Genomic DNA, 20,594 nt, shown 5'->3' with positions numbered 1-20,594 from the left:
TTGGTCATGAGGTTGAAGGGTTATATGATGATTTTTTTTCTTCCCTATTATAGTGTATCAATCATAGTTGCAAATAATGCCAATAAATCAACAATATCTTGATTCCTTCAGACTGCTCTTACAACCACTTGAATCACGATTTTTGGAGACTTTTAAATGTATTGGGATATATTTCCAAAAAATCGCAAGTTGATAGAATTTATTGTGATATATTGCTATTTTCCAAAACATTGAGAGCTGATAGAATTTATTGCTAGATTCATGATAGGGGGGCTATAAAATCCGTTTCAGTCTTTCTTTCCTCTTTTTGGAAAAGTAGAAGGGATAGAGAGAGACACTGAAATGGAGTGCTGTCATTGTATTTAGCTGATTTATTGTGGATTGGAGATTGATTCCTGTTAACGTTTTTCGTATTCCAAGTATGTTTAATTTAAGCATGTATTTTGTTTTCTTTTCAAGATTTAGGATAGGGCTTGCAACATCAATTATATTTCCCTGTGCTTGCTAATTTTTAATGGGAGATTTAACATTTCTATAGGTCGGGTTTTTTTATTTGCAGTATTCTTTTGTATTGATTTCCCTTTCCTTTTGTGGCATAGGTATAATTATTTCCTAACAAAAATGCAGAAGCCTTTGGACTCATTATGGGAACATGGTGAGCCACTTGAGCCTCATTATCGGTTGGTTTGCAAGTCGTGTGGGAAGGAAATGACTAATAGAATCAATCACTTGAAATGCCACCTTGCAATAATTATAGGGCATGAAGTGTGAATATGTGATTTGTTACTGCAAAATCTAGCACCCTAGTGCAAAGCCTCACTAAGGAATCTAGATTGAGAGAAACAATGGGAGAGCTTCCACTGTCACCTCAACAACTACTCCCCTTGCTTTTGTGGTTGGATATAATTCTCACAAGGGAGGCTTCTCTAGTAAATCTTTGGGATTAGGTAAGGGTTCTACCACAAGATTCAACCAAAGACAAGTATGCAACAATTAGGGTCTCGGGTGATTTAAGGTGTAATTTCAAGAGAGTGAGTTCAAAGGACCCTATGGCTAAATCTAGGGGGCTTAGTATGACCAATGTTACCCACCAAAAGTGGGTAATCTATAGGAGAAGGTCTTTTTTACCCATTGGCTAGCCAACTAGTGAATAGCCCTATGATGGCCCTTAGATATATTTTCAGCAGTGCTCTCTGTCTTTGCTTTCGTTAGTGCTCTCTCCCATTTGGACCTCCTTTAGCTAGTACCATGGCTATGGCCATCTTCTTTGAAGTCTTGCCCACTCCATTACCACCATTATCACCAGTGTTATCGGAACCAGACTAGAACCGGTGGAACTAGTTGGTTCAACCAGTTTAGGGGTCAAACCAATTCAGTTCGAGGTTCGGAACCGGAAATGGCTAGTTCGGTGTTGAACCGACTGGTTCTATGATGGAACTGGCTGGTTCCATACAATTCCACCAAAGATGTTCCAAATGCAATTTTTTCAAGAAAAACACGAATTCTAAATTTTTGAGTGGGGCAGCCTAATATTCAAGCCTATGACCTTGGTATTGCTATGCAATTCATGGTAATGTTAAATTCTTAAAGTAAAATTGACATTCTCCTTTAACTTTCATTTTCATCTTTTTCCATAATTTTTAACATTACCCTGAAATGACTTGGATGTTTGAGAGTGGCTCCAATCTCATTGGATTCCACATAGAGAAAGTAGAATTTTAGATCTCACTCAAAATCCAGTAGACTTAACAGTTTTCAGGATTTCATGATTGGGTGTATTACAATGTTTCCATCGGATTTTGTCATGTACGAGGGTATGGAAGTAGTATTTAATTAAGAGCAACAAACCCTCTATGTACCTTGATGTTAGTGGCATTGGTTGTCAAACTCCTCTATCATGGCCCTACTAAAAATGTACCCGTTAGTCAAACAAAATCTTGACTTGACATGGTACGTTTTTTCTATCTTATTTTAATGCTTAGAGGGAGATATTGATGATGAAGTTCCCAATATAGGAAATTATTTTGATGATAGGTAGGTATTTGATGTAGCATGATTTTTTATGGATGTTAGAGGCCATCTAAAGCCTTTTTGTTGATGTATTTTCGGTTCAGAGATGGATTGCAATCAATGCTATTTTGGTTATGTGCACCCTTACATGTTATATAAATGATAAATTTTGCTTATTTGTGCATAAATATTTTGGATTCATATGGATGCACATGAATATATATGCTTTTATTTAGAATTTGAATATTTATGTGTTTTTCGTCAACTAGATTTTTGGTCCGGTTTTTTTACCGGTTCCTAGTTCAGGGGGTTTTCTGATTCAATCATCTGTTTGGTTTTGATAACATTGATTATCACATGCAACTATGGATTGATGGGTTTGTCTATTAAATGTCTTTCCCCTCAAGAGTTGAGAGCACCTAACTAACATGGCTGAAGGCATAGTCATCCCTAACACAAGTGTGGTAATTTGCCTACAAATCCTAAGCTAGAAAGACATTGGAAGGAAAGGTTTGTGTGAACTATTTTGTGCCCTTAACTTTGAATATGGTCCACTATGATACTTGAATGGTTTTTTCCCCTAATGATGTGATCTCACTTGATCTTGAGGGTATGTTTCAGGTGCTTCATTACTCATGCAGTAGAGATCCTTTGAAGGATGACTTGACACCCATCCAACACCATTTAGAGGACGTTTTTCCCTTTTTTGAGAGAAGAGATGTCCTTACAACCCTAACCTTGCTCTCTTGAGATGAACATTGGGCTTTGAGGAGCCTCCACATGGTTACACCCCCCTTTGCTACACCTCCATATGTTGAAACATTGTGCTAGGAAGCCAAGTCGTTGGCTTGTTTGATGATGTGCCTAGATGGACCCATGACACCCCGAAGCTAGCCTTGACCTTGTTTGATGGATGTTGCCTTGTTCCAGAGCCGAGATGATGATGAAGATCATTGAGATGACTTGGGAGGGCTAGCACATCATGCCTTGATGCTAATGTTTGCCTAAGAGCTTGCCACATCATCCCCACATGCCATAAGATGGTGACGTGAGTCTTCTTGGAGATGATGTCATGGTGGAGGAGATGTTATTTGGAGATGTATCCACGCACTTCGATGATTATCTTGAAGTGAGGAGCACTAACGAACCACTTTATCACTTGTTTGATGGAGATTGTCCATTCTATGTCATGATGGAGAGCATATATTTCCACACATGTGGGAGATTGTGGTGTATTTATTATGTTTTAAAGCTACCTGAAGTCGGCTTGTGATCTTTAGATCATAGGTGGATGCTCAATCAAACTTTCATGGGTTTTACTTGTAAAATTATGAAAGGTGACTTGGTTGCCCTCATATAAATAGAGGGAAGTCACTTTCATTTGTATCATCACACATTCACTCACTTCTCTTTCTCTTAAGAAGTGCACACTAGCTATCTTGTATTTTTCTTTTGGACACAATGTATATTTAGTGGTGCAAATTGTCTTTGAAGGGAGATTTTTACATGTAGAAGACTTGTTTGGGGCTGATGAAGTGATTTTGTGGAAACCTTGTAAATTTATTGCTATTATTTTCCATTTTGCATGCTATATTTATGAAATTATGGTTTCTATTTGTGACATATCAAAAAGTGCAATATCTTTTGTGAAATCTAGATTATTTATGGTATGTTAAATTTGTTTTGCAAGAATCCATCAAAGGGACTTTGTTTATGCATCCTTTGACCTTAAATCTCCCATTTAGAAAAGTCGCTAGGGTTTCTAAGAGAAGAAATTTACTCTTGCACCCTCTTCATCCAAGGCCCTCTATTATAGACCTTGCTCTAATTGAATCCTTTGCCCAATTGAGAGAAGGCCCTAATCTTGTTGTGATGATCATCCTTAAATTCTCTCTCTTTCTTAATTCTTGGTTGCTAGGGTTAGGGTTGGGTTTAACTTTACATGTTATGGTAAATTTGCATTTATATGTCATTGTTCTATTTGATAAAGATTGCATTGAATAAGTTAAATGGACAAAATCTAGCATTTATTGCAAATTTATCCTTGAATTAAGATTGATAGCTAGACTTAGTTTGTTGTTTTATGCATTTTAAACCTTTAAGTACTCTAGAAGTTTCCTTTTCCCCGACTCACCCCTTGACACTTTATTGAATCTATCTCTTAGAGGCTATTTCTTGGCTGGTATATCCTTTTGTATGTTGTAAACTTGTATATCATAAAAACCCTAGTTTATAGCAACTCTCTTTTAGTCCACTAAGGTTGGTGGAAAATCTACTTGATTGTTTGTATCTCTTATCACAACCATCTAGGCCCTACCAATACCTACGTCCATAACCATTAGACTTTATATCACCCACGAGCCCTTGTTTGTTGAAGAGCTTGTTGGGTGATTTCTTTAGGGAAGCCTCCCTTGTGGGGATAACATCCACCACTAAGTAGCTGGAGAGAGGCCACTGAGGTGATAGTGGTGGCTGATCTCTTATTGTCATAAGACCTAGGTTGGGCTAGTGAGGCTTTACTTCGGGCCTGCTAGATTTTGCGTTAACAACCTAAAGAAGCTCAAATAGGTTCCCAAACACATGCAATCAAGAAAATACCCTTTGCTGTTACAAACTAGGGTTTCAAGGAGCAATTTACAACATGTAAATATTTTATGACAACAATAAGAAAACATCCCCTGAATCTATGATAAACAAGTGTAAAATTCGGGCTAATTAATGAGTAAACAAGAGAATAAATTACAACAATTTTTAATGGCTGCAAACACAAATAACAATAATATACACCATAGACGTCAACTCTAATTTATGGCTGAAAAATATGTGTGAAATGATATTTTCACTTTTCCAACTAAGTGCATGCAAGTTTCATCCCGAGGACAATAAGTCCTAAGGCAAATAACGCCAAAAAATGATGATTTTGCTGTAACCTAACCCTAATTTACTGTAGAAAAAATACAAAAATTTAGAGTTTTTAATATTTATATTTATTTTATGGTATTGACACAAGAGATAAGACTAGTGCCTTTCTCAATCAAGGGATCATGGAGTCTAGGAGCAAAATTTTATGGGAGAAAATTGATGGAAGCGATTTCAAGGAGAATGAGGAAGACAAACTTGTGTTCCTCACGCCCTTAAACGCTATAAGTTATAACCCTTCTATTTTTTTTGGAGATTAAAAGGGAGGAAGCTAAACCTAGGTTCCTTAAGAGAAATTGTTGAGAAACCAAGTGCTAGATAGATTAAAGCTTGATTCCTGTTTCTTGATAATTACTTGTGAATGTTAGCTGTCTTCTTATTAATTTTTGTTCTCTTCATCAAACAGTTATACAAAAACTCAAAGCATAAAGATGACAAAGAGACAAAGAACATAAAAAATTAGGCTCCAAGCCAGGGCAAAACCCCCCCACAAGGGGGAAAGCCCAAACAATCCTTCTCTTATGGAATCAAATCAAAATGATATATCCAACACTCAAGACCAAGACCAAAACTACCACAAAGATCCAAGTCAACCCTCCTCCAAGTCTCCTCCAACCAAGTCAAAGTCAACGAAAGTCAACACTGGTCAAACCTTCTGAAATCTGGTCAAATCGTAGAAATTTTGGACTGGTAGTGAAGGACAAATTTCAGACCTGTAATTTTCACAGAGTTGCCCCCCAAACTTTGCATGTGTGAGCAGAAACAAGCTAGAAAACTCAAATTTCTCTCTCCTTTGACTTCAACTCCTTTTTCTTCTTGTCTTTGGCACAAAAATCAATGTGATGTGTGAGTGAATGAATGAGCTACCAAGAGGTCGAGTTGACTTGTATATATAACTGTCCAGGAGGGTCGAATAATTGCCTCTTAGGCCGACTTGTCCAAGGAGGGTTGACTTGGTCTTGTGTTGACTTTTTGACTCAAAATAAAATTCTTTTTCTTTTCTTTACAAAATTCCAAATGGGACTTGACTCAAATACATTTCTTTTGACTCTTAATAAATCCTTTTTGACTCAATTGACTCTATAAGCATGAAGAACATGCTTTTGACCAAAATAAATGAATATAATAAATATATCAATGATAAAATTACATTTTTTTACATTATGAAGACCAACACCAGTTACATTTTTCAACACTCCCTCTTAACTAGGGAGGTATTCATAATGACACAACAGGATACTCTCAAGTTGAAATATTCATATAAGAAAGGATCTAGATTGATAAGCATCAATGATGATTTACATCATCATAGCCAACATTGTCAAAATAGCAAGGCCTTGACTAACAAGCTCTATCTCTCCACTAGATCATAGCACAATGCTAGGATGCATAAATTTGGACACCACCACCTCTCAAGCACATACCCCACCTGGGTGTTCCTAAGGTATGACCTCACAGGACGATTTCCTAATCCAAGGAAAAGTGCGTCCTCAGGACCATTCTTTGCCAAGTTCATGTATCCAACTTAAGATGTTAATCCTAGTCAATCACACTACATGACTGAAGAATGTACGTCCTTGATGCTTATCCAATTCAACATTCTCCCTACTAGTGCCTTTACTAGGCTTATGACTGTTAGTCCTGGCCATAGCACATGGCACATGGAGAATGCATTGTCCACCCCCACTTCCTCTCAACCAGGGAGGAGAAATCTACAAGCCCAATCTTGTCTCGCAAATACTCAAGCTTCTTGTTAGGAAGAGACTTTATCAATATGTCTATTATTTGTTTGTCAGTGGAGATGTATTGTAGCTTCATGACCCCATCCTGCACCAAGCTTCGAATGTAGTGATATTTGATATTAATGTGCTTTGTCCTCGCATGGAAAAAAGGTCGTCTGTCAACTTTATGCAGCATTGGTTGTCACAACATATGATGGTAGAGTCCAAAGGTCCTTCAAACAGACTTGCAAGCAACTTACGAAGCTAAACTGCTTCTCGACTAACTTCATTAGTTGTTGTGTATTCAACTTCAGCAGTACTCAATGCAATCAAGTCTTGTTTTCTGCTCATCCATGAAACCATAGCGGATCCCAAACAAAAACAACCACTTGTAGTACTTTTTCCATTTGCATCACTTCTTGCCCAATCCGAATCTGTGTAGCCCAATAACTAAATCTCATTTCCTGCAACGTATCTCAAGCAATGATGTATGGTCCCACAGAGATATCTTAAGATGTGTTTAGCTGCTATCCAATGATCATGTTTAGGCTCCATCTGAAACTGGCTAAGAGTATTTACTACAAAACATATATCTGGTTGGGTGTTCACGAGATACATCAGAGAACCAATTAGTTGTTGGTAAGATGTTGGATCAACAAAACTTGAATATGAACTCCTTAATTTCTTCAAATTGGTGATCATAGGTGTTGTCATAGGTTTACTATCCATCATTCCAAATTTCTATAGAATCTTGATCACATATTTTCCTTGACCAAGATAAATCTCGCCAAGTTTCTGCCAAACTTTGAGTCCTAGGTAATAGTGCATTAGTCCAAGATCTTTCATATCAAATTCAACTGCTAGTTCCTTCTTGCATTAACGAATATGATGCTCCACACTTGTTATCAGTAAGTCATCCACATAAAGTAATATGATCACAAGCTCATTCTTTACCACCTTGATGTAGAGGTTCGGATCTGCAATACTTTTGACGAAACCAAGTCTTAATAGATAAGCATCCATTCTGGCATACCATGCTCTAGGGGCTTGTTTTAAGCCATATAGAGCCTTCTTTAACTTGCAAACATGAGTTTCTTTTCCATGCACTTCAAATCCTTGAGGTTGCTCAATGTAGACTTCTTCATCAATTGTGCCATTCAGAAAAGCTGTCTTTACGTCCATTTGATGTATGTTCCATCCCATAGTAGTTGCAATAGAGATGAGAGATCTAATTGTTGTGTACCTGGCTGTTGGAGCAAAAGTTTATTCGTAATCAATTCCTTCTTGTTGAGAGAATCCTCTAGCCACAAATCTTGCCTTATATTTATCAATGCTCCCATTAGCTGCATGCTTGATTTTGTAAACCCACTTGGAAGTCACAACTGATTTGTCTTTTGGTATAGGAACAATTTCCAATCATCATTCTTCATGATTGATTGGTGTTCTTCTAACATTGCATTCTTTCATACTTGATGTTCAACTTCCTTTTCGTAAGAGGTAGGTTCTACTTCAATGAGTTTGGTCATATATGCTGCATAAGTTGAATATCTCTTGTGTTTCTTGCTTTCTCTGAATGTTCCTTTTGTTGCTGCATGTCCTTTGGCTTCCTGTAGTGTTGATCTTAACTAATCTGGTCTTTTTCAAGTTTTTGGAATGATGATAGGTTGTACAGGTTTGCTTTGTTGATTTGGGGTAGCATCGGATGTGCTCTAGCTATGAAATTTGGTGGAGAGACTAAAGAGCATGAGATCTCCAAGACCCAAAAATTGTTTTGGAAAATTCCATCCAAATGAAAAGTTATTAAAATAATTAATATTTTTAATGAGGTCCTAAGTCTAAACTTAGGAAAATAAAAATATTAATGGGTATTAATAAAGATAAGGATGAGAAGCTTCTAAGAGACGAAGATCAAGTCTATTTTAATCTTAGCCGTTGATTAGGGACTTAATCTCAGCCGTTGATTCATCAACAGGAAAAGTATAAGAGAAGGCTTGAGGGTCAGTTGGAAACATACTGAGGGAGACCAGTCAGTTTGATTTCTGGAGCGGGGTTTGCTGAGAAATTCGAACTAGAGTTCTGGATTGCAGCATGAGGTAGTGAGTACGGAACGGAGAGGCAGGAACAACACCAGAAGATCAACGTAGGGATCAGAGAGGCAGACACAGAGGCAACAGGACTGTGCAGTCACTGGAGGGCCTACGTGGGTGATGCGGAGAGGCCCAGTGCTGACGCAGAGGGTCTGGGAGCTGCGTAGATGCCAGTAAGTCTGACACTGAGTCTGGGGGAGGTGCTATAGAATTTATCTCTGTTGGGCAAGCCAGTTTGGCACCCAGTTGTACTCAAGAGTAGCTGATTAATAAAATCTTCTTCTGCTGCACCACTTTTCCTGCATTGGGTTTTTCCGGGGACATTTGTCCAAAAATCACTGTGTTGATGTGTTTGGTTTTTGTGCATGTATTTGTTTTTGTTCTATGGTGTGATATCTACAGTAGAGTTTATTTTAATATTTATTGAAGCGACTTTGTAAATTACTTATTGAAGAATAAGTAGGAAAAATAAATTAGTTGCTGCAGTAATAGAATTTTCACATGGTCTCAGAGCAAGGAATCAAAGACATGAAGGGAAAATCAATTATGGGTCGAGATTATGATGCAGAGGCATTAACATCATGAGACTCATGCAGATTTTTTGGAAAATTGCACAAGGGATAGAAATCTTGATTTCTCTATGTTGGCTTCCAGATTGGAAGAAGAAGTTGCTTGTGTAACAAGCTCAACATCATCTGAGGTATGGTATATAGACAGTGGAGCCTCTTGGCATATGACAGGAATCTGGGAATGTTTCTCTAAGTATCAGGAGGAGAGGATGAATTTTCAGATCAGTATGGGGAATAAGGCAAAGTATATTCCAGTAGGAAAGGGGACCATAGTGTTTCAAACAAAAACGGGAGAGCGATTCCGGGTCAACAATGTGCTGCATTTGCCAGGACTGGGGATGAACTAACTATCCGTATCGCAACTTCAAATCAAGGGCTATGACATTTTCTTCATCAAGGAGAAAGTGTACGTCAAACACCCAAGCTTGAAAAAGAAAGTGGAAATCGGAATCAGGAGTAACAGGTTGTACAGGTTACAGCGAGAATCACCAGTGGCACTGATAGGCAGTCATGGGGACAAGGATCTGAATGAACTATGGCATAGACGAATGGGACATTTGCACCATGGGGCTCTGATAATCCTCAACAAAACTGTAATGGGGGTTCCAGATCTTAATACAGGAAGATATGATGTATGCAGAGGATGTGCTCTGGGCAAGTATGCCAAAGCAGCATTTCCTAGAAGTAAAAACAGGGTCAAGAGTATACTAGGATTGATACACTCAGATATCTATGGACCAATGTCCACTAAAGCTCTTAGTGGTGCTGAATACTTCGTCACCTTCATTGATGACCACTCCAGGAAAACTTGGATTTATTTTCTAAAAACCAAGGATGAGGTTCTCTATCGATTCAAGGAATTCAAGGCTCTGGTGGAGAATCTGACTGGAAAGAAAATAAAAGTTTTGCGCTTAGATAATTGTGGAGAATATGTCGACAAGGACTTCACAGACTTTTGTGCTAGGGAGGGGATCATAAGGGAGTGGACAACTCTGTACAATCCGAAGCAGAATGGAGTAGCAGAAAGGAAGAACCAGACTATCGTGGAAGCAACCAGGGCCACGATGTATGATCGGGATATGCCAAAATTCCAATGGGCAGAAGCATGCAACACGACAGTCTATGTTCAGAATAGAACTCCTCATCGGGCATTGGGCACGATTACTCCAGAGAAAACCTTCACAGGGAAGACACTTGAAGTCAGTCATTTTAGGATATTTGGGAGCTTAGCATATTGCCAATATTTGGGAAAACATACAAGAAAGCCATTTGATAATAGTGAAACTAGGTCTAAATAAATATTAGACCTCATTCATTTTGATGTGTGTGGGGCCATGTTTGACAAATCACTTGGAGGTCATCTCTACTATGTGACATTCGTTGATGACCATTCTAGAAAGAAATGGATCTACCTCCTCAAAATGAAAGATGAAGTATTTGATAAGTTCAAGGAGTTTAGGACCGAAGTGGAAACCCTAACCGAAAGAAAGATAAAAAATCGAAGGTCTGACAATGGTGGGGAATACACTTCTAAGGAATTGATTGCATATTGTATGGAAGCAGGTATTAAGAGGGAGTTCACTGGTGCCTATTATCCCGAACAAAATGGATTGGCCGAAAGGAAGAATAGGCCAATTGAAGAAGGCATTCGAACGATGCTCTCTGATCAAGACCTACCAAAATTATTATGGGGAGAAGCAACAATGACAACCATATACATTCAAAATAGAACTCCTCATAAGAGTCTTGATAATACAACACCCGAAGAAGTATTCACGGGAAAGAAACCAAGTGTGGATCACCTCTGAATATTTGGAAGTCTAACATACATCCATGTTCCAAGCGAAAGAAGTTGGATTCTACAAGTATCAAGGGAATATTCGTTGGATATAGTCTCTCTTCAAAAGCATATAGAATCTACATGAAGGAAGGAAGATATATTGAAGTAAGTAGGGATGTCATATTTGATGAAAATCAAGAATACAAGAAATCAAAAGATATTCCTATTGATTCTGATGATGAAGAAGTTCGCATATTTGAAGAAGTTCATCATGAAAACTTCACTACAAATCTCGAAGAAGAGGGACGAAGTGAGCCTATTCAATCGGTGGTCATCCCAACCACAAGGAAAAGGCCAAATTGGTGACATGGTAGCAGAGGTATAAACAAGAAGAGAAATAGTAGGTGCTAACAGATGGAGGTGCTGGACCTTTTCAGCATTTCAGCACCACACTCATCAAGGACTTGCAGCAACCTTTTATAGACAATAGTGATCAAAGGCACCTGGAGGGAAAAAAGCATGATGTAAGTGCCGGAAAACTTTTAAGAAGGCCAAGAAATCAATCTCAAGTGGCCTCACAAAATCCATGCATTCATATTCTTCACCAACTTTGCATGATATATAAGCCGAGTGTCGGAAAAGTAATGTATCACTTGCAGCCTTTGAAGAAATAAGACAGAGTTACTGGGTTAAGTATGGAATGATCATCAGTTATCTCCTGCCAGCTGTTTTAAGGGAGGCCATATAGCAGTCTTATCATGCATGGCAGAAGCAGGAGACCAAAACAAGGCGAATTACAAACACCAATAAGCAAGAAAGAAATGTGAAAGCACTTAAGATTGATGATAATGGCAACTTTGAAAGGTATGAAGCAATGGAGTGGACTAAATACCGAGCAAGATCTTGTGCTAGTGTTCAAAGAATTTCTGCAGGAAAGATAAGGTGCTATAATTTTATTAATGTCCATAAATGACCAAAGTAGGTCAATGGGACTAGAGATTACAACAAGTGACAAAGGTAATGTGAGAGTGCCATGTCTACTAAGAAGCGACTAAAAACTACATATTAAAATAGCTTGTAGAAAGGGATAAACTCGCATAAAACTAAAGATGGCTACATTGTTATGCAAAAGGATATGGATAAATGAGGGAGGCCACTACTCTGCACCAGTAGTAGATGCAGATGTTGTGGAGGCACTTTCTCTATCATCATGATTCATCAATCACTGTGAAAGTATCAATGCAAAGTTTGATGGCATCCTCTAGGGAATGCTTGAGGCTGAGAGGACTTGCCTGAATAATCCTGGGTACAATCTGCTGAAGCTCTCCTAACATCCCAGAAAAGCATTACTTTTAGTATGGGATCTATGAGGCAGCAGCTCATCTGAGAGCCTTATACATCTTAATCTAGGACTTGGTACTTGACACTACTGCAAGGCTCAATTGGAAATTGAGGACACTATCAAAACCGAGCTTCCATATGGGGTAGTGAAGAAGTAGAAACTGCCTTGGAAAAATTACTTAGTCAGGAAGCAGTTGCAGCTGAACAGAATGCTAATGATTTTGCCAAATTTATGTTTTTATTTTTCAAGGGCTGTTGTCTGTAGGTTGCTTTCCATGCTGTGTCATAGTCTGCTTGTGGCCATGGCAGAATGATGAATTAAAGTAGCAGCTGGATGTAGACCACCTTTAGGAAGGTTGTTTGTCTGCATTAAACATTGACTTATGCTCATTTATCTAGAATACATAAGCTACTTGTCGAGCATTTAAGTCCCAGCCACAATAGATCTCCCTAAGGTTAGCAGATGCAGAAGTATTGCTGCTTGAACATACATTGTCAAAAAGAATAAATTTACGAAATTGACAAATTATATAACATTTTTTTCTAGATAATAGATAGAGGATGATCCTAGGGAAGGTGGGTTTCCAGAGTCCAGGCGCTGGTGGCTTTTTAAACTCCAGATTGTATATTTTTCCTGAACTGCATGCTTTGGGATCTTGATTGACACTTTTCTTCATTTTTTTTTCCATTTTCAAAAATCCTGTCAATTTCTAAGAAGATGACCCAAAGTGGTCCCTACAGAGGCTTTCCTTTGGTTACAGTGTGCAGAAGGATTGTATTGTTGTTGAAATTCTATGGTTGCTAATTTTGTTGTTTCCATGATTTGTGAATGTTTCTGTATGCCATTCACTGGCTCACTGATTTCCTTCCATACTGAAGCTTCATTTTGTAGATGCAGGGGCAGATGGTTTGAATATTCTCCAGGGTCACTCGAGGGCAACAATGCTGTTAGTGTTTAATAATGCAGCACAGGGCATTCTTTCCTCCTTTTTTTTCAAATATGCTGGTATACAAAAGTTTGAACTTTGTATCATTTTTCTCTTTTCTTTCCTTATGGAGGGTGCCAGACAATGCTGAAATTTCTATAAAACATTTTTCAGACTTCAGTGCTAAACAAGTCTCTACCATATTTCTTTTGTTGGATGCAGATACAATCTTGAAGAAATATTCTTCAACTGTAGCAACAATCTTTACAGGCCTAGCTTCTGCTGCATTATTTGGCCATACATTAACCATTAACTTTATTTTGGGCATTTCCATAGTTTTCATTTCTATGCACCAGGTTTGCCAGCCTGTTCATTTAATCTTATTTTCTGTTAGCAACTTTTATTATGCTTCAACATAAATTGATTGGGTGAATCTTATGGTTTGGCGCTTTCCTGCAGTTCTTTTCATCCCTTTCAAAGCCTAAAGAGCAGACAAACAATGGAACTGTTGAAATGCTGGATATTCAACCTAATCACAGGTGCTTTCCCTACTTCCTCCACTCATCTCACTTTTGCATAGTAAATGTTCTACTTGTCGCAACAAATTTTGTTTGTGAAAACTTAGTCTAATCTTTCCCACATTGATTTGTTGAGCTTTCCAAACAGAATATTTTCTTAATCTCATCCTCTCTATCTTAAATACTGTTAGGATGGAAATTGTGATTCTGTTACCATTATACAATAAGTTATATTTCCCAGCGAAGAATGTTTGCAATAACCTTGTGTTGAATCCATTTTAGAATATAATTCTTAGAAAATTATAAATGAGTATCGATTGTCTCTTGTGTAGTATCTGCTGTGGCATCCATCTTCTGGCTCTATGTTGGTATGTAATATTCCTAAATGGAAGTTAACAGTAAATACCAAAACAATATACAAGGAACAGCAAGATAAATAAAATCACAGCTACAAATCAGTACACAATAGATGCCAGCAAAACACTCTGAGCCATTTTATTAATAAATTGGGAACGGGTACATAAAATGAGTTGAAATGATACAACCTGGGCTTGCCAAGCAAGCTATGCAAAACCCAGATGATATATCTCGGACCCAGAGGGGGAATGACCCGGAACAAGAAATGCGCACTGCCCAGAAATAATATGCTGCTAGCTGCTGGCTAAAATAATGATCTCATAGCCGAATACTCCTCGGAATGTTCTGAATGTTTAGCCTCAAACTCCTCTTCCAAAACCCACAAAAACCCGGAAAGGGTTTGGGCTGAAACCAAGTGATGAAGAAGCTCTACAAATGGTGCGAGTGGCTCTCTGGCTGGCTGTACACACCACTGGAAATACTATTGCTAGAGCATCCCCAAATTATCTGTTGATGAATCCTTCAAGCAACCTTTGGGATTATCTCTAGAAAACCACCAAATGTCCATCTCCGTTAGCTCCCCAACTCACACTGCACAATGCTTGCATATTCTGCCCCCTAGTGTGCTTGCGCATTGCTTGAGAATGATGAAATTGGCCCTCAGAAATGGCCCAAAGCTACCCCTGCAAAATGTCACCAAACTCCACTTCTCCAACAAGAGAAAACCCCTGCAAAATTTATCTGCCAATCTCCTCTTCAACCATTGCAAATGATCAAGTCGACTTTCCTTCTGCGCCCAAGAAATGTGCACTGCTGATCCAAATGATGAAGGTTAAGCTTTGTAGAAGCCCTGAGGTGGACTCCTCTAATCTCCAGCTAGGGAGGCACTCGAAGTCCTCCAAAACTGGCTTGGGTTTCGCTTGAAACCCTTGTGCTAAACAACACTCCAACCCTTGCGCTGAACAACTCCAAGAGAAGATGAATTGATAAGTGTAATAGTCAAAAGATGCCCTCAAGTGCTCCCTCCTTGCCTTTAAATAAGCTTGGCCCCATACGCTCTCCTTGGTGGCCCCCACTTTGCCTCCAAAATCACACTCCCTCTCTATTGGTGCGCATTGCCTCCTTGGTGGCCCCCACTTTGCCTCCCAAAATCGCACTTCTCTCTCTAGTGGTGCGCATGGCCTCCTTGTGGCCCCCACTTGAGCGTGGGACCTCTTAAGACTGCTGGCACAACCCCAAGAGTCTCTGCTAACCTCCTCAAATAGTAAATCAAAATTTGGGGACATTACATGGTATCTATTTATTGTATATGTTTATATATTATAGAATAGATATTGATTTACATATTTTTTTTACTTTATGTTGTGATGACTTCTAAGGATCCCCTTCCAAAATCAGGGCCTTGAACTCGCAATGGTGTTTTCTCCCTAGGTAGGAGTGGCTAAAGGACAACCCTATTAGGTGTTTCCAACCCCTAAGGGGAAGTAACATTTCCTCAGTCCACCCTTCAATTGATAGGTGTTAGTGAATAATAATGATGGTAACGGAGGGGATAAGACTTCATGGCCAAGTGCCATGGTTAAAGGGACCAACTGATGGGAGTATCCACATCCTAAGTGTATAGATGTGAGGAGGGAGCATTCGTGGATGCATGAGTTACCAACTCGGCCTTTGTTTTTCCACCCCTCTTGTGCGCCTTTTATTTTTTCTTGATTTTTCTTTGTATTATTGCTCATAGCTCAAGGGTTAGAGCTTGCTTTGAATGATATAACAGTTGTATTACCCCTTAATGATGAGTCATTTCATTGCTCATCAGGGTTGGGACATGCAAGGGTTCCTTCCTTTGATGTAATGGAGCAACATGTGCTTAGGAACTGTGTGATGGCTGTATGAATGAGGTAGAGTTGATGCTAGGCTTTTGCCCACATGCTAATTCTTATGTCCTTAGCCATCTTCTGCATTTTGATATTCTTTCTTTTAATTTTGTTGTGGCCATGATATGCTCTTTTTGTTTCTTTTTGCTGCATCAACCTCCTAGGGCAATGTTTCGGGACCCTACCTACGTATGTGGACATATGGGTGCCAAATCCCAAATAAGCAATTGTTAATTGAAGCTAAAGAGTGGAGGTGAGATATGGGCTTTCCGCTTGTAATGTAAGATGGATAGTGTTAAGTATGGTATAGGGGAAATGGAACTTCACTATCTCAATCCGGGCATCCCAAGTAGTGCCCCTCCCATACCCACTGGGCTATTAAGGGTGGACCCACTGGACTAGGATCAAAGATTAACCCCCCATTTATGGTGAGAGAACAAGATCATGGTCAAAGCCCATCCATCTTATAGATCACCCCATAATCCATATCAAATGCCCTAAAACAAACAAGCGTAAGCACCCGATTGCAAAATGACTAGAGTACCTTTTGAGTGGAAGACCACCTTCCTCCATGTGCTCATGCTAGATGGGTGACAAACATATCGCTGATGCAAGTGGCAGAGATAAATGGCATATCATTAGCTAGTGGTGGCTATCAAGGGCTACTGGGTACATGGTTGACTGGATGGCTGTTAAGAATAGGAGAAAAGTTTTCTCCTCTAGGGTTATTGATTTTGATGGGTAACATTTGGCTCCAACTTGGGGAGATGAGCTCACCGTAGAGCACATGATCCATATGCTTGAATGGGGAGTTAATGAGAATTCCAACAATCTCTGGGCTCCTAGGCATGTAACCTAAGTCACTGCATTCGTGTTCGTGTTCGAGTTCGTCAACCTTGAAATTCGAATAAAGTTCAACACCTAAAATTTTGCTGATAAAATTCGGCATAAAATTTGACATATAAAATTTGAAATATTATATACAATTTAAGTTTAAGCAGGCTGAAAAACACATTTAGCCACAATTCTTCACATATAAATCATGTAGATTACCCCATAAAAGGCAAAAAATCACCATTAACTTTCACTAAATCCATATAGACAAGTACAAATTATTTCGCCGACGATACATCATAATGGAACTATAAGCTGATTAATAGAACTATAAATTGACAAAAAATAATTGTTGTTTTAGTTAATTCTATTAACTGAATTGGACAAAAATTCATTATTCATCCCGATGATTCAACCCTCTCGATGGGTTGGTTGGCAGAAACATTACTTGAAGAAGATTGACTATTGTGCCCATTAGAAAGTTTGTTAATTTGGTAAAAACCCTTTCTTGCTTTTTCAATGATTCCAAATGCCCTAGTGGCCTAGTGGCTTGTTATCCAACTCCCAAAGGTCTGATTATCTCAGTGTTGCGGGGGAGCGTGCCCCCCCCCTCTCGATCCTGCTCCCAATTTGCGCTCTGGGCGGGAGCAGGTCAGGAGCTCGCTCCTGAAATCCCTCCCTTTTCTACGCTCCCTGGTTTCTTTCAATTCGATATAGGGAGCGTCGCTCCCAGAGAAACGCGAGGAAAAAAAAGGTTTTGGGCGGAAAAAACAGATTTTTGTGGAAATGAAGTGAGGGAGGGAGGGAGGGAGGGAGGGTTAAATAGACCCTCCCTCATTCATTTCATCATTGTAATGAGAGTGAGAGTGAGAGTGAGAGCAAGAGAGTGAGGAGCAAGGAGAGAGCAAGAGAGAGCAAGGAGCAAGAGAGTGAGAGAGCAAGAGAAAGCAAGGAGCAAGGGGAGATTGAAGAGCTTGCAAGGGGAGATTGGATGCCAAAGAGGTAGGCTCTACAATATTGAATAGAGTGTCTAGCAAATTTTTTTTTAATGTTCATTCCTAAATAAATAAATAATTTTTTTTCTCTATTTCCCATTCCCATTCCCATTCCATTTTTTAAAATTTTGCAGATTCAAAACTTCAAATTTCAAACATCATGGTTATATTTCTTGGCATTTTCTTCTTCTTGGTTCCTTTTTTGGTTATTATGGTGTTGGAGAGTAGAAAAAGGAGGGTTGAAAATGAAGAAGGGGATGAAGAAGGGGGTCATAGTGGATTTGATGAAAACCCCGGTGAGGAGGAGCTGGAGGAGAGTGAACATGAGTCAGCTCAAAAAACTAAACAAGACCAAACTCCATTGTGGAAATATGTTAATAGGCCTGAAGCAGGGAAAGGGGGTGGAACCACTAAATTTCATTGCCCCCATTGCAACAATAATTACACAGGTTCATACACCCGTGCCAGAAAGCACCTTTGCGGGAAAAGGCCATGGGATGGAGATAAACAAATAGGAATCAAAACTTGTTCAGGTGTGTCAGCAGCAGATAGAGCCAAATACATAAGGGAAGAGGAGGAAGCCCAATACAAATCTAAAAAATCAAAGGGTTTCTTTGAACCAAGCTCACAATCACATGCACAAAGAACTCCTTCAGCATCCTCCCAAGGTAGTAGATATGGAGGCACAGGGTCACCAGGTTTAAGACGTAGAAGCATATCAGATGTCCTTGATGAAGGGTGTAGGAATGATGTGGATTCAAAAGTTTACAGGTTTCTCTATGCATGTGGGATACCATTCAATGTTCTTCGCTCACCTTATTGGCACAAAATGGTTTCTGCCATAAATGATGCCTCTAAAGGATACAAGAGCCCTGGGTATGACAAGGCAAGCACTGTTGGACTTGATCATGAAAAAGCAAAAATATCACATTCTTTGAATAGAATGACAAGTTCTTGGACTGACCATGGGGTGTCCATTGTATCTGATGGATGGACAAATGTAAAAGGCAAGCCATTGATAAATGTTCTTGCTGTGTCTGTTAGTGGTGCCATCTTTCTTTCAGCATATGATTACTCAGACAAGTTCAAGACTAGCATCAACATTGTAGAACCATTACTTGAAACAATTGAGTGTATTGGGCCATACAATGTCATCCAAGTCATCACTGATAATGCTCCTAATTGTAAGGTAGCGGGAGCAATTATTGAGGATAAATACCCCAACATATTTTGGTCTGGGTGTTTGGTTCACACAATGAACCTTTTGATGCATGATATTGTTAAGAACAAAAACGAACAATACAAATGGATTGGTGATTTGTACAAGAGAGGCAAACAAATGATAAACTTTATTACAAATCATAGCAATACTCGTGGCCTTTTCCGCAGTCACTCAAGATTGGAGTTGTTGAAGATTGCGAGCACTAGATTTGGTAGCTATTACCTCACCTTCAGGCGCCTTTTGAAGGTAAGAGAGTCATTGGCTAACATGGTATCAAGTCCACACTGGCAGGTATTAAAGGAAAGGGCTACAAATGCAGTTGACATGCAAGGTTTTGAACAGGTGGAGGAGGCCGTTCTTGATGGTATGTTTTGGGCACGTGTGAAGCAAGTATTGGATTTCACCAAGCCCATTTATCACATGATTCGGTTTGCAGATACAGATAAACCAGTGATTGGCGACGTGTATGAGTAGATGGATACCATGTTGGGGCAAATAAAAGATATTGTTCATAACAATGATCCCAACTTGTATAAACTGATTCACGATTGTGTGTGTATACGGTGGGATAAACTTAATGTTCCACTACATTGCTTGGCGTATATCCTTATGCCAAAATACTACTCTACATCTTGGTTGGGCCAACTTGCACCAGGGGGTGGGGTTAGGGTCAAACCCCATATAGATGAAGAGGTATCTACAGGATTTTTGCAAGCATTAGAAAATTTGATACCTGACAGGGAGGAATGTGTTAGTGTGCGTCTTGAATTAGGCAGATACTTCAGTGGCACTGGTTTGTTTGGTACCTTTCATGCAATGGAAGATAGAGACAGATTTGATGCTCTCACATGGTGGGAATCATATGGCGACCATGGACTTTTGCCAAAATTGGAAAAAAAAGTTCTCTCACAGGTTGTAAATACTTCTTTTGCAGAGAGGTGTTGGAGCACCTACAACTTCATACATAATGTGGAAAGAAACAGACTCAATGAAAATCAGGCAGAAAGCTTGGTTTATGTGCGCTACAACTTGAGGTTGTTGAGTCATTACTGTGATCGGGCTTATGAAGATCCAACATATAAAATTTGCGACAACCACCCAGAGGATGATAATTTGGAGGATGGCACTATACATCTTGAAGAACTGGAAGCGAAACTTATGAGAGAGGAAGATGAAGCAACAACCATGCCACCTCCACCATCCAGTAGCAGTGCTCGAGTTCCGAGTCTTGTTCCTTTGTTGTCGCTGCCTCCATCTACACCCTCACGTGGAGGGCATGTGCCTTCTGGTTCTGGTCGTCGGTCTGTGTGGGAGGAGACTCCTAGAAGACCACTATGACCTGCTCATACATCAGACACTTCTCATGGCAAGGGCCACATGAAGTAGTAGATAATAGATTTACAGTTTACTTGTCTTTTCTAGTTTCTATTAGTTTTCATAA

The 20,594-nt window shown here is 39.3% G+C and overlaps 1 protein-coding gene across 2 annotated transcripts in view; it reads left to right on the top strand.

Moving 5' to 3' along the window:
- The window catches only part of LOC149153845 (CMP-sialic acid transporter 5-like), a 187,849-nt gene that overhangs the window by 130,635 nt on the left and 36,620 nt on the right, over window positions 1-20,594 (top strand). Inside the window, exons 11-13 of one of the 2 annotated variants that reach the window (XM_089441421.1) lie at window positions 13,326-13,433; window positions 13,576-13,709; window positions 13,813-13,892. In XM_089441421.1, coding sequence (XP_089297547.1) covers window positions 13,326-13,433; window positions 13,576-13,709; window positions 13,813-13,892 — 322 coding nt within the window. Of the gene's footprint in view, window positions 1-13,319; window positions 13,434-13,575; window positions 13,710-13,812; window positions 13,893-20,594 lie in introns of both variants that reach the window. The other variant, XM_089441420.1, reaches the window with a different exon arrangement.

The sequence above is a fragment of the Pinus tabuliformis genome, chromosome 9, assembly GCF_031772625.1.
Source record: "Pinus tabuliformis cultivar Carrire ecotype Pingquan chromosome 9, CPIR1, whole genome shotgun sequence".
In the NCBI taxonomy this organism is placed as follows: Eukaryota; Viridiplantae; Streptophyta; class Pinopsida; order Pinales; family Pinaceae; genus Pinus; species Pinus tabuliformis.
This window is presented reverse-complemented; position numbering and strand designations above follow the sequence as displayed.